Consider the following 13,426-nt stretch of genomic DNA (forward strand, 5'->3'; position numbering starts at 1 on the left):
ATGCGGGGCCCGATGCTCCCGGCGCGAAGGGGCTGCAGATCCAGAGAGCGATGGACGCACGTGGGGCCTCCTCTGCTGCTCCTCTTGCAGTTCCTGCTCCTCCTCTACCCCTCCTCTTCCTCCCGCTCCTCCTCCTTCCCCTCCTTCCCCTCCTCCTCCATCTCTCGGCTGCTGGCGAGGAGCTCTGGGGTGAGCGGAGCGGGGCCGGGAGCCGCTGGGAAAGGGCTGGGAGAGGGGGATGAGGGGAGCTGGGACAGGGGGAGAGGGGTTCTCAAGGAGGGGCTGCCAGTTAAGCCCAGGAGCCCCAAATCCCCTCGGTGTCCTGCCAGCCCCTGCCGGCGCTGTGGGGGCCGGGCCGTGCCCCAGTGCCGGCTCAGGGGGTGCTCCAGGCTGACGTGCTCCACCTGGCAGCTGGAGCTGAGCCCGCATTGCCGGGGGCGGTTTCCAGCAGCACCAGGAGCTGCTGGCTCCAGTCCCCGCTGGGGAGCACGGCAGTGGCCAGCACGTGGCCCGAGAGCTGCTGCTGGCCCTGGGAGCAGCTCAGCTGGATGTGGGCAGGGGAGAAATCCATCAGGGAGCAGAGCAGGCGGCCGGGGCCGGGCTGGGAGCTCGAGGGCACCAGCGAGATGGACACGATGGGATGGGCGGTGTGAGAGAGTGGAGACAGAGTGGGATCAGCTAGGGGGGAACTGGGAGAGATGGGAGAGGAGTGGTGTGGCATTGAGAGGGACTGGGAATGGATTGGCAGGGACTGGGGTGACACTGAAAGAGATGAGAGCGGATACTGGGACACTGGAAGAGAGCGTCGACGCCTGGGAGTGGAGTGGGAATGAACTCGGAATAGACTGGGAATGGGCTAAAAAGGAGTGGGAGGGACTCTGGGGCTTCTGGGCGGGACTGTGGTGGCACTGGGAGGGACTGTGGTGGCACTGGGCGGGACTGTGGTGGCACTGGGAGGGACTGTGGTGGCACTGGGAGGGACTGGGAATGAAGTGCGCGGCACTGGGAGGCCGAGTCCAGCGCGGGGCTCTCGGCTCTGTGGATCTGCTCGGCAACTGATGAGTCATCAGAGAGACGCGCTCTGATTGGCTGAGGGGCGGAAGATCCACGGAGGGGCGAGATGGACAGACAGAGGGACTGGGAGAGGCTGGGATGGACTGGGAGAGCCACGGGAGCCATTGGGAGGGACAAGGGGCCCCGGGGATGGGCACAAGGAAGGCTGAGGGCTCTGGGCTGATTCCCAGGAAGGTTTGGAGGGACACGGCCGGGCCCCTCTCTGTGCCCCGCGAGCAGCGGCCCGGACAGAAAAGTTCAGGAGCGGGAGGAGGTGTTTCTCAAGACTGATTTTAATCCTCATTTTCCTGGTGTGATTTGCTCAATCCTAAGTTCAGTTCATTTCCCCATGTCGGGCTGTTGTGCCCCTGATGGTGATCCCTGAGTGACCTCTCCCTGCCCTTGTCCCGACCCACGAGGACTTGGATTTGTTTCAGTTCAGTGGAATTCATGGTGATTTGGGGGGAGCTGGAGCAAAGCAGCTGGAAAGCACAGTGGGCTTGACAGGGACTGAAGCAGGGCAGGAGTTGGGGCTGCCTCGAGTGAGCTCTCACAGTGTGAACCTTCATGGGGTCTTTCTAAGGGAATTTTGTTGAAGTTTGACATTCATTATTAAAAAGCAGTGTCACAAGTGGAGCTCTGCTTTCAGCTTGAATTGAGGGGATGGAACGTGAGCGCTGGGACTTCTGTAACCTCAAGTTGTTCCTTGATACTGGACACTTTAGCTTTGGCAATCTGAAGCCCTTCAGCAGCAATGTCTCTGCCACCCCCTGGTTTCTGGCTCAGACCCAGCTCACAGCTTGGACAAGGTCTGGGCTTTGTCCTCTTGAGCTTCGGGAGCCTCCCGGGAAGCACCAGCCCTCCCCAGCCCACCCTTGGTAGGACTTGTTCTTTTCTCTCTGCTGACGATTTTATCCCCAAAACTGCCATGGGAACGTTGTATCCAAGCACATCCTCCAGCGCTGCACTTTCCTCCTGTGAATTCCCTGTGCAAGGAATGTGTCTGTGCTTTTCCCTGCTCTGTTCACTGACAAACAAACCTGAGCCCGTGGGACTGTCCGAGCTCCTTCATGCAATGAAATCAGGTAGTGTTTCTCATGGCATGTTCTGGAGGAGCTTTTCTTGGTGTGTCTTGTGCTGCTGGAAATGACACAAGAGCCAGGAGGGAACAGAAGCTGCTGCTGCCCGTTGGCTCAGGGCCAGGGAACCAAGTTGTGCTCCCGGGCAGTTGGGCCCTGCTGGAAGCAGAGCCGCGTTTCCCTTGAGCAGCTCAAGCTTGTGACAGCTCCAAACAGGAAACCTCAGCAGAAAACTCTTCCTCCAAACTCAGCTGCTTTCCCTCCTGCAGCTGTTTGGGAAAGAGCCTCAAAGCACAGACTCTGCTGGGAGCCATTGGTGCATTTCCTCCCTCCCGGCAGCAGCAGCTCCTGAGCCCTTCACGGGCTCCTGTCCCTTCGCAAACCCTTCAGCTCCCTTGGAACTCTCAGCAGTCACTAACATATGAATTTCTTTCATATTTAAACTGCATTTAAACTTCTTTTTTTCTCTCCTCTCTATCTGTTTTATCTCCTCTTTATCTCCTTTAATCCCGTCAGCACCAGTAGGATGGGGATGGAGTCTTGGGGTGGGTGTGGGATGAACTGAGGATCCAGCAGAGAAGGGCAAGGCAGAGGGGAGAGGACTCAGCCAACCCTTCTCCTGCTCTCTCCTCCCCCAGGCTCCAGCTAAAGCAAGTCAGACTGGAAAGGATCCCACAAATGCTGTGTTCTCCTCCCTCTGAGCTTGGCTGGGGATCCTCAGCTTCAGCCTGGTGCAGTGCCTTAGATTCTCTAATTTGAGTTTTTTGGCTAATGCACTAAATAATGTGGTGGGTTTAGCGCTGGCTGAAATCTCCAGGGCACTTACTCATTTCTCACTGTGAGATATGGATTAGGAGAAGGGCAAAACAGGCTTAAAACTTAGAAGGAATAAAGAAACTTTATTAACCGGAGTACAAGAATAAGAAACTAGAACAAAACTTTCAGAACACCTTTCCTCCCCATGAATAACTTTTTTTTGTTTTATCTGACATTGTCGAGATAAAACTTGTGATTTTAAAACACTATTAATTATGCAATAGTTTTTATTAGATTTTGTTATGTCATGGAGACTTTTTTACAAGGAACAGGTTTTTTGTGTTTTTTTTATTTTTACAAATCACAGCTGCCTGGGAAGTAATTTTGCTATTGTGACATTTTTCTCATTTTTACAGCCCTCCTAGAGGTGTTTCTATGGGTTATGAATTCATGTTATTTTAAGGATGAGTTGTTTAAAGGCAAATGTTTTCTTCATCTGTTTTTGTGATCATCTTTGGAAACAGAAGTTTTCTTCTTCTCTCCCTGGTGCCAAAGGTTTTTTATTGCTTTTATTTATTTTTCTGTTCAAACTTTTTATGGGATTACAGTTATTTTAACATTTGTTTGGTTTCATTAATGGATGTTTTTGTTTACATTTACAGTTTGTATATTTTTTTTTCTTTTTTCATGAATTAAAGGAGATATTTTCATACATCATTGTTTATTTCTATGGCTTTACTAAAAGAATATTTTCATTTCAATTTACATTTTTTCATTTTTTTTCTATCAGAGGTTTGACTTTTTTTTTACTGACTTGGATGTTTTTGTGTTGTTTTTTTGCATGTTGTTACTATGTCATTTCTGTCCCTGGAGAGAGGAACAAGCTTTGTAGGTCTCATCTGTGTATTGAAAGGGTTAATATCTTGCCCAGGCCTGTGGCTGGTTTCTCGCTCTCTGCTGGGGCAGCTGCCGGAGCTGTTCCTGCTGGATGATTTTCCCGTGGCTGCACTGGGATCTCAGCAGCCAGGCCAGCACTCAGAGGCAGCCTCCGCTCCCCCTGCCCGGCAGCTTCTGCTGAAACTCAGTGGCAGCAGAATTTCAGCCGAGCCGGGGGCTGGCCCGGCCCGGCAGCGCCGCTGGAAAGGGCTTGGCGGGTTCCCCGGGAAGGGCTCGGCCCCCGGGAACGGGACCCAGAGCGCTTCCCGGGAGGGGCCAGCGCTGCAGCAGAGCCCGGCCCGGCCCCGCCAGGGCCCAACAGGGGCCGGACCCCGTTACCTGTTCAGGGCCAGAAGAAAAAGAGAAAGAGGTTCCCAGGCTTGGGTTTTTGAAATGTGGTACTCACAGAGGCAGATCTAATTTTGAATGGTAAAAAACGTTGTCAGTTCTCAGAATGAGCCAAATATTCTCACCCTGAAGAATCTCATTAAGAAGAACCTAAAGCACAGTGGATATCCTGCTGCAGTTTGGTGGTTTTTTTCATTCCTACATAGTCTACATAATGTTTGAAATAAGTAGTGTTATAAAGGACTTTCAAATTTCCAAACAATCAATCTAATTAATTGATAAAATACTTTAATAAATTGGAAACAAAATAATAAAAGAATACAATTTAGTAAAACAATACAATTTAGTAAGAAAGATACAATTTAGTAAATATATTCAGGTATATCTATTTCTATATATATGTGCTGTTGAAGAATGGATCGCTTCTCGAGGCCATAGCTCCTTGGAAGGCCTGCACAACCCTGACTCTGAGCTAGCATAAATCCTTGGCAAAATATTGTATCAAAGAAATGAAGAAGACTAAGTGTTAATAAGACAATGAAGAATAAGAATTTAGGATGAGAAATCTGCTAAATGTATCTTAATAAGCTTTACCAAAAGGTATCTTATAGAGCTTGGGTGTTATGAGCTGGACCAATAGAAATGTAGAAATTAATGTGTGAAAAACAGCAATTATTCAATCATAATAGAATACAGATCGCATGTTACCTTTTCAAAATACTATAAAAATGTAGCTAAGGTTGTAATAAATTTGGAACAAGCAGCTAACTCATATTGAGTCGTCTCTTGATTCCCGAATCCGTCTCCTACATTTGGCCCCACAACAGGGACACAGGGATTACAAAAAAATAAAGAAGCCTGCATGCTGCCTGAGAACCTTATCAAGAGGCTCAGTATTGCAGAAATGCAGTGAGAATCCAATGGATTCCGGAATAAGGAGAGAAGGCGATTCGGCACAAAGAGCCTGAGAGAGGTAAAGAGGATCTGACGGCCGTCCTCCCAAGTGCCGGTAAGACCGCTGTCTCGGGAAATGGGTAGAGAAGCGGCATTATCGCTGCTGGCAGAATTTCTCGCTAAACGAGAGGCCAGTGTAAGCACAAAAAAGCTCCAAGAGCTATGTAAATGGGCAAAAGAGAAGGGATTTATGCAAGATCCCACAGAACTCTTTAGCCGATCAGAGTGGCAAAAAATTGGAGATGCCTTATGGGATGCCACTATTGATGGCAGTAAATCTGCTAAAGACTTTGCTACCACTTGGAGAGAAATTATTCATGCCCTAGATCAATACCAAGCTGAAAAACGTATGGCACTAGCTGCACAAAGGATGTTAGGAGGGGAAGATATAGAAGTGTTGGCAAAACCAAGCTCTTGTTTATTCACTGACCCTAGTCCTGCAAAAGCTATTAAAGTGCCTGTCAAAACAAGTGCACAAGAAATTGCCAATCAAGAGGCAGGACTGACCTCGGTAACTCCAAGCGCACCTCCCTTATCTCCTGAGAACAAACAACACAAGACAGAAACAGGAGGCAAGGACTGTACAATTTCCCAATACCGTACAGCTAGTGCTAAAAACTCTGAAGATGAAAACTCAGCTGACGAAGCTGACGAAACACCCTCTGATATTACAGTTCCAAAACACAAGAGGCCATCAGATAAACTTTTGGAAAAAATAACTAAGAAAATGAGCAATCTAAATCCTCATGGAAGGCAGCCAGTAGGTGACATGATAATTACCACTTCAGGGGGAATGGAGATACGACCAGTCGAATCTCATAGTCACTGGTCTGGAGTAATCAGGGATGTTATTTTGGAAGGACAATGGGAAGCTGCAGCTGCCTGTTCTCCACACACTATCCAGTACAGCAAGGAACTCTTGCTACTGGCCAGCCTGGAGCACAATATACACCTTTTGAATGGAAATTAATGCAACAATTATGAAATACAGTTACTCAATATGGACTACATTCAGAGCCCTCTAAGCAAATGATTAATTATATTTATGCACCTAATGTTTTGTCACCTGATGATTGTATGGCCATAGCAAAACTATTACTCACTCCCTCACAGTATGTATTGTGGGAGCGAGAATGGGAATCTGGCTGTAAGAGAATTATAAATACACCACAACAGCCAATTGATCCTCTTCATGGTGCCACTATCGATATGTTAATGGGAAAAGGTAGCTATGCCTCAGCGGCACAGCAATTACAATTTCCAGCAGATTTGCATAATGCATCTGCTGAGAAAGCAAAGCAAGCCCTGTGGAGGATTCCAGCTGATAAAAGAGCACCAAGCTACACCACTATCAAACAGGGAATGAATGAGTCTTTTGACTCTTTTATTAACAGACTTGTCGTTTCAGTCGATCAGGCAACAGACCTAACTCCTGAAGTACGAGAACAATTAACAAGGACTTTTGCATTTGAGAATGCAAATCCAAAAGCTAAAATGATACTAGCTACTCTCCCACGCACAGCTGACTTGGGAACAATGTTAGAAAGCATGGCCAATGCAGTGTATCAACAGCAAGCTGCTTTTATGTCAGAAGCTGTAGCTAGTGCTGTGAAAAAACAAAATGAAACAATGTTAAATGTAATAACCACCCAAAACCAAGCTTTTGCTGTGGCTTTAAAACCTCTTGTAAAAGGAGGATGCTCCTGACCGACAAATGTTTGCTTTCGGTGTGGAAAAACTGGGCATTTACGAAAGCAATGTAGTGTAGGCAATGTAAGGTGTAATAATTGCCAATCTAATACTCATGCCACCATGGCATGTCGGTGTTCGGGAAACGGGCGAAAGAGCGCGAAAGGCAGTCGCACACGGATAACAGCAACTGCCCCCGAGACCCAGAGCTATGCCCTGCAACCACAGGAAGCCTGGGAATCGACTTGGAAACAGCAGTAGGAGTTACCCTTATAGACAATCAGCCACAAAAGATACCTACAACTTTCAAAGGTCCAATTCATTCCTCTAAACACGATGTAGGAGCATTATTGCTAGGACGTTCGTCGGCAGGCTTAAAAGGTATCTCAGTGATACCAGGACTCATTGATGCAGACTACACGGGAGTTATTCAAATTGTTGCATATACACTGCATCCGCCTTTGTTTGTACCTCAAGGCAGTAAAATTGCACAAATAATTCCCTTTCAAAATCTTGTATCTGCAATGATGAAAGGATCCAAACCTATGCGACCCATGAGAGGAGATGCTAGCTTTGGTTCAACAGGACCAGTTACAGATCTAACACTACGAATGCATGATTGTCCTGTTCAAAAGATAACCATCATAAATGGAAAAGAACAGATAAATATACAAGCACTGTTAGATACAGGTGCAGATATTACCATCATTTCTAGTAAAATTTGGCCACGCTGTTGGCCATTGCAAACAACCACAACTGCTGTGGATGGAGTTGGAGGAGTGTCTGCAGCTGCTTCGTCACACCTAATCCTCTAACATTTGTGCTTGAAGGGAAAAAGGCCCGTGCAGTTGCAACAGTAATACCTTTGCCAGAAGGAACATTTGCCCTCATTGGTCGAGAATGTTTAACTCAATGGGGAGTGGTACTAACTACCCCAGATTCGGTTTTCTCACAGCGGTCCCTGCAGTGCAGCCCATGACAACTGACCTGGAAAAGTAATGATCCTGTGTGGGTGGAGCAGTGGCCGCTAAGTGAGGAACGGCTGCAAAAAGCACATGAATTAGATAAAAAACAGCTTCATGCAAGACATATGAAATCATCAGTAAGTCCATGGAATACGCCTATTTTTGTCATACTCAAGGAATCAGGGAAATGGAGACTTTTGCATGATTTACAAAAGGTCAGTGAACAAATACAAGCCCATGGGAGCTTTACAACCAGCATTACCTTCACCTGCAATGTTACCACAAAAGTGGCCGCTGTTAATTGTTGATTTGAAAGACTGTTTTTTCACTATTCCACTACATCCAGATGATACAAAACGGTTTGCATTCACATTACCTGCAATTAATAAAGAGAAACCTAGTGAGAGATATGAATGGACTGTACTGCCTCAAGGAATGTGCAATAGTCCCACCATGTGTCAGCTGTTTGTATCCACAGCTTTGCAGCCAATACGTGAACAATGGCCACAAGCTATCATCTATCATTATATGGATGATATTCTCATTGCACAGGAACACCCTTTTACAGATGAACAATTAAAGGTGCTCACACAAGTATTGTCTAATGCTGGATTACAAATTGCTCCTGAGAAAACCTAAAAAACTGCCCCATGGAAATACTTAGGGTGGCAAATTAGTGACAGCATAATATGTCTACTGAAAGTAACACTGAATTACAAAATACAAAATCTTACAGATGTGCAAACTTTAATGGGTGATTTACAATGGGTCCGCACTGTTGTTGGAATTACTAATGAAGATCTTGCCCCCTTGCAACCTTTATTAAAAGGAACTAACCCTGCTGCTCCAATTGTCCTCACAGAAAAAAAGCAACAATGTATTTCATATCTCACTTCTTTACTTGTTACAAGATGGTCATCGCAGTGTGTAATAAATTTGCCTCTTTGTTTGCTTGTTATTTCACAGCCTTCTTCAGTGTGTGCCATTATTGTCCAATGGCAAAAGAAAAATGGGGGAGAAGATCTGGTTTACATAATTGAGTGGGTCTTTGTATCAATGCAACCTAAGCATAGCTTACAGACCCGGATGGAACAAGTGGGAGAGACAATTAAAAAAGGTTGTGATCGTACAATTGCTATTTCGGGAAATGAACCAGCGAGTATTCATATCCCAATGACTGCTGCTGATCTTGAATGGACAATGCCTCACTCTTATCCTCTTCAGCTTGCATTATTGGCATATAATGGGCAAGTAACTAATGAAATTCCAAAAAGTAAAATTATTCAAGTATTGAAAGATCATAATTGGATTCAATTGCCTAAACTTTCATTAATGCCTTTAAAAGAGGGGCATACAGTTTTTACAGATGCTTGTAAAACAACCAGATGAGCAGCAATTGTCTGGCAGCAACAAGGATCTTGGACTTATCATATTTTGCATGCTGAACAGGGAGACTCATTACAGACACTTGAACTAGCAGCTGTTTGTTGGTCTATGTGTCGGTGGATAAATTATCCCCTTCATGTGGTTACAGATTCATTGTATATTGCAGGTGTTTCACAAAGGATTGAAGATGCTTTTATTAAGGAAACTCAAAATAAACCGCTTATGCAGTTGTTTCAACAAATACAACAAGCTACACAATTAAGATCAGTACCATATTGTGTAATACATATTAGAAGTCATAAATTTCAAGAAGGCCTTAGTCTTGGCAATCATCTTGCAGATCAATTAGCTAGTTGGGTGCAGAGGAGAGTTCCTCTCAATCAGTTTGAGGCTGCTCATATGGCTCACAAAACAGTTTAATCAAAATGCAAAGGGCCGATGAAGACAGTTCTCATTATCAATTTCAGAAGCACAAGGAATTGTACAAGCATGTCCACAATGTAGTCATCAATGGTCCTGGGTTAGGGATAGGAGTTAACCCTAGAGGGTTAAAGGCCCTAGAGATATGGCAGATGGAATGTTATTCATGTTTCTGAATTTGGCAGATTAAAATATGTACATGTTACTGTAGATACCTATTCAAAATTTGTATGGGCTACAGCCCAGACAGGAGAAAAGAGTTTGCACGTAAAGAAACATTTAACCCAATGTTTTGCTATTATGGGGGTCCCAGAACAAATTAAGACTGATAATGGCCCTGCATACGCCAGTGACAATATTAGAAAATTCATGCAGCAATGGGGAGTTGAGCATATTAAAGGGATTCCAAACTCTCCTACAGGACAAGCAATAGTGGAACGAACTAATGGAACCTTAAAGAAATATCTTAACAAATTCAAAGATACCTCTGACCCAAAAGAAAAATTAGATAAAGTTCTTTTTGTAATTAACCCTTTGTGTGTTTTTGCAGATTGTCAAGATCCTCCACCTGTCATACACAATGGATGTGTAAAATCAGATGTTGTAACTAATGAAGTATTTGTTCATTACAGAGAGCTTAAAACAGGACATTGGATAGGACCAGCTAAAGTCCTATTTAATGGCCGAGGCTACGTGTGTGTTGATACCCCTACAGGACCGTTATGGGTGCCGAGTAAATGGACACGAGCCGCGATCAACCACATCAACAGTGGGATATCACAGCCAGACTGCAAGAAAGTAGACGGTGGTGAGAAAGTAAACAGTGGCAACTTGCCCTTGAACCATTAGTGAGAGAAGTCAATTATCTATTAGGTGTACAAGTTGATTATGGAAATCCATATATTGGAAGTGTTTATTTTTCTGTTTATCTACAGCGGGTTAAAGAAAAATTAGAAGGTATAAGGTGTTGGTATTGTAAAACCACAGAAAAATTGTGAATAAGAATTGTGTGTGAAGGTTGTAAAAGATTTGTGGGGATATCAGAGATCAGAACCTCATAGAGGTTGTCTTAGGTGTTATAGAGAAATTCACCATTTAACTCCACTTGCTGCATTCACAAAATACTTAAATTGTTCTTTAACACAGGCAGAAGCTGTATCATTATGGGAAAATGTGGGTGCATTAGAAAGAGCCAATCTAATATTTAGAATTCAGAAAATAGCAACTTTTACAAAACTTGCTCAGAAAACAAATATAATTGCAGCACAGTGCAAAAACTGTACTATTTCACGTAGACAGTGGGAAAGAGTTCAAAATGGCAACTGGCATTTTCATTCTCATAATTTTACCTTTAATAACAGGCATGTTAACTAGAGAGACCATAGATCCACGGGAAAATGTATGGGTTTCATTTGCTCATAGTTTAAATACTACGACCTTCTGTGCTAGTCTGTCTACACCTCAGTCTCCTTTCATTATTTGTCAGATTGGTGTTCCAGTCAATGAATCAAGGTGGACTTCATTAGACAAGGCAATGAAAGAGACTCAGGACATTTTTAAGACAAAGCGTCTAGGGAATGGATATAACAATTTTTCACAGTGTATGGAGAATTATGATGTTTGGAATGATCATCTTCCAGAAGGCCCTGAGCCACAAGAAATTGATCTAGCGGATTCATTAGATGCTGCTTATTGTATTTATCTAAATGCTAGCAAAAAAATTGTGTGCAAAAGGTACTGATCAAAGATGCGAACAATCCAATATCATCACATTGACAAGTCCAACTGGCAATTTTTTGCAGTGGTGTGCTAAAATGGTGAGGAATGCATTCAAACCCCGTATTTGGGACTCAATCCCCTCGTAGACTACCAACAGGTTATTTTCTAATTTGTGGTAACAGAGCATGGGCAGGTTATCCATCACAACCTGTTGGAGGTCCTTGCACAATTGGACAACTCAGCATGGCGCTTCCACACCGCCGTCCTAATAGCACACATTGTGTCAGATGGAATAGAGATCTTAGTGAAATTTTGAGTTCTGACTGTGATGATAATTTGGATTTATGGAACAGATAGCAAGTGTTTTTTGCTTCTACCTTTTCGCCAGGTGCTGCTGCTGCTAGAGCTCATCGCAATTTAAAGAAACTTAGTTGTTGGGTTGTAAAACAAGCAAATGGTACTAGCAGAGTACTTTCTGAATTAGCAACTGATATGTCACAAGTTCAGCATGCAGTGCTGCAAAATCAAGCAGGCATTGATTTTTTGTTGTTAGCACATGGTCATGGATGTGAAGACTTTGATGGTATGTGTTGTATGGACTTACAAGATCATTCAGAATCCATCCACAAGGAAATTCAAGAACTTATGCAACATACACAGAAGATCAAAGAAGATATGGGATTCTTTGGGATTGATGGACTAGCTGATTGGCTTGGATTGACAGAATGGGTTAAGAGTTTATGTAAAACAGGATTATTAATTATCTGTGTTATGATCATTGGATTGTTATGTGTTAGCTGTGCAATATCCTTTGCAATTTTGTTGGATATTGCAATATCCTTTGCAATATCCAACAAAATCAAGCGCTTGTTTGTTAAGGTAACCAAAGTCATGGTTGTGCAGACAGAAAACGGGGGAATTGTTGGAGAATGGCTCACTTCTCGAGGCCATAGCTCCTTGGAAGGCCTGCACAACCCTGACTTTGAGCTATCATAAAGCCTTGGCAAAATATTGTATCAAAGAAATGAAGACTAATTGTTAATGAGACAATGAAGAATAAGAATTTAGGATGAGAAATCTGCTAAATGTATCTTAATAAGCTTTACTAAAAGGTATCTTATAGAGCTTGGGTGTTATGAGCTGGACCAAATAGAAATTGTAGAAATTAATGTGTGAAAAAATAGCAATTATTCAATCATAGTAGAATACAGATCGCATGTTAGCTTTTCAAATACTATTAAAATGTAGCTAAGGTTGTAATAAATTTGGAACAAGCAGCTAACTGACATTGGGTCGTCTCTTGATTCCCGAACCTGTCTCCTACAATGTGCATACAATTGGGCAGTGGTTACAAATGGGTGAGGCATAAGCAAAACCGACCGGGGTACAGGGGGGTGCTTCTCACCTCACCTCACCTACAAAAACAAAGCACTTGAAGCTAACCTTATATACTGTATGCTTATTAAATTATTCATTCATGTTTCCCGTAAGTTTCCTCCTATTTCTGATTTTGCTGACTTTACATCACTTTTCTTCAATGGCACATGCTTCACCTGTTGTTAGGGCTTTTCAGTCTTCTTTTGGGGTCTTTTGGCAAAGGCTTCTCCTCTTCCTCATTGTCCTTTGGATGTCCTTACAGGTTTGCATGTGCGTACTTAGCGTTGTTATGTTGGTCTACTAATTAGTCCTATATTTTCTAATCTTTAGGCCCAATGCCTAGATTCATCCTAATTTTGTCCATCTCAAGGCCATTTTCTTCATGAGACATCACTTATCTTCTAAACTACATCCTGTACCTTAATTTTGACATGTAACATCTGCAAAGGGGTACATCTGCTTTGTAACACTGATTCTTGACCATTTCTAATAATAACATTAGTAACAGTTACAATTTAAGTAACACAAATCAATTCCATTTATTACACTGGGAATGGGGAACATCTGCGCTCCCATTTCTGGGGGAAGCCCCCTTCCTGAGCACAGAGACCCCCTTCAACATTCATTTCAGGACACTGGGATCCCCTGGTACCCCCTTCCCAACCCTGAAAACCCCTGCACCCCCTTATCTGGAACCTGGAATCCCTGAACCCCCATTCTCAGGAATGGAAAACCCCCCAAAAA

The 13,426-nt window shown here is 43.9% G+C and overlaps 1 protein-coding gene across 1 annotated transcript in view; it reads left to right on the top strand.

Moving 5' to 3' along the window:
- The window catches only part of LOC102105282 (uncharacterized), a 48,482-nt gene continuing 35,056 nt past the window's right edge, over positions 1 to 13,426 (top strand). Inside the window, exon 1 of the mRNA XM_088068929.1 lies at positions 1 to 189. Coding sequence (XP_087925055.1) covers positions 1 to 189 — 189 coding nt within the window. The remainder of the gene's footprint in view (positions 190 to 13,426) is intronic.

This window comes from Pseudopodoces humilis, chromosome 33 (genome assembly GCF_049639895.1).
Source record: "Pseudopodoces humilis isolate 2021_Gansu_Grassland_sample_001 chromosome 33, ASM4963989v1, whole genome shotgun sequence".
NCBI lineage: Eukaryota > Metazoa > Chordata > Aves > Passeriformes > Paridae > Pseudopodoces > Pseudopodoces humilis.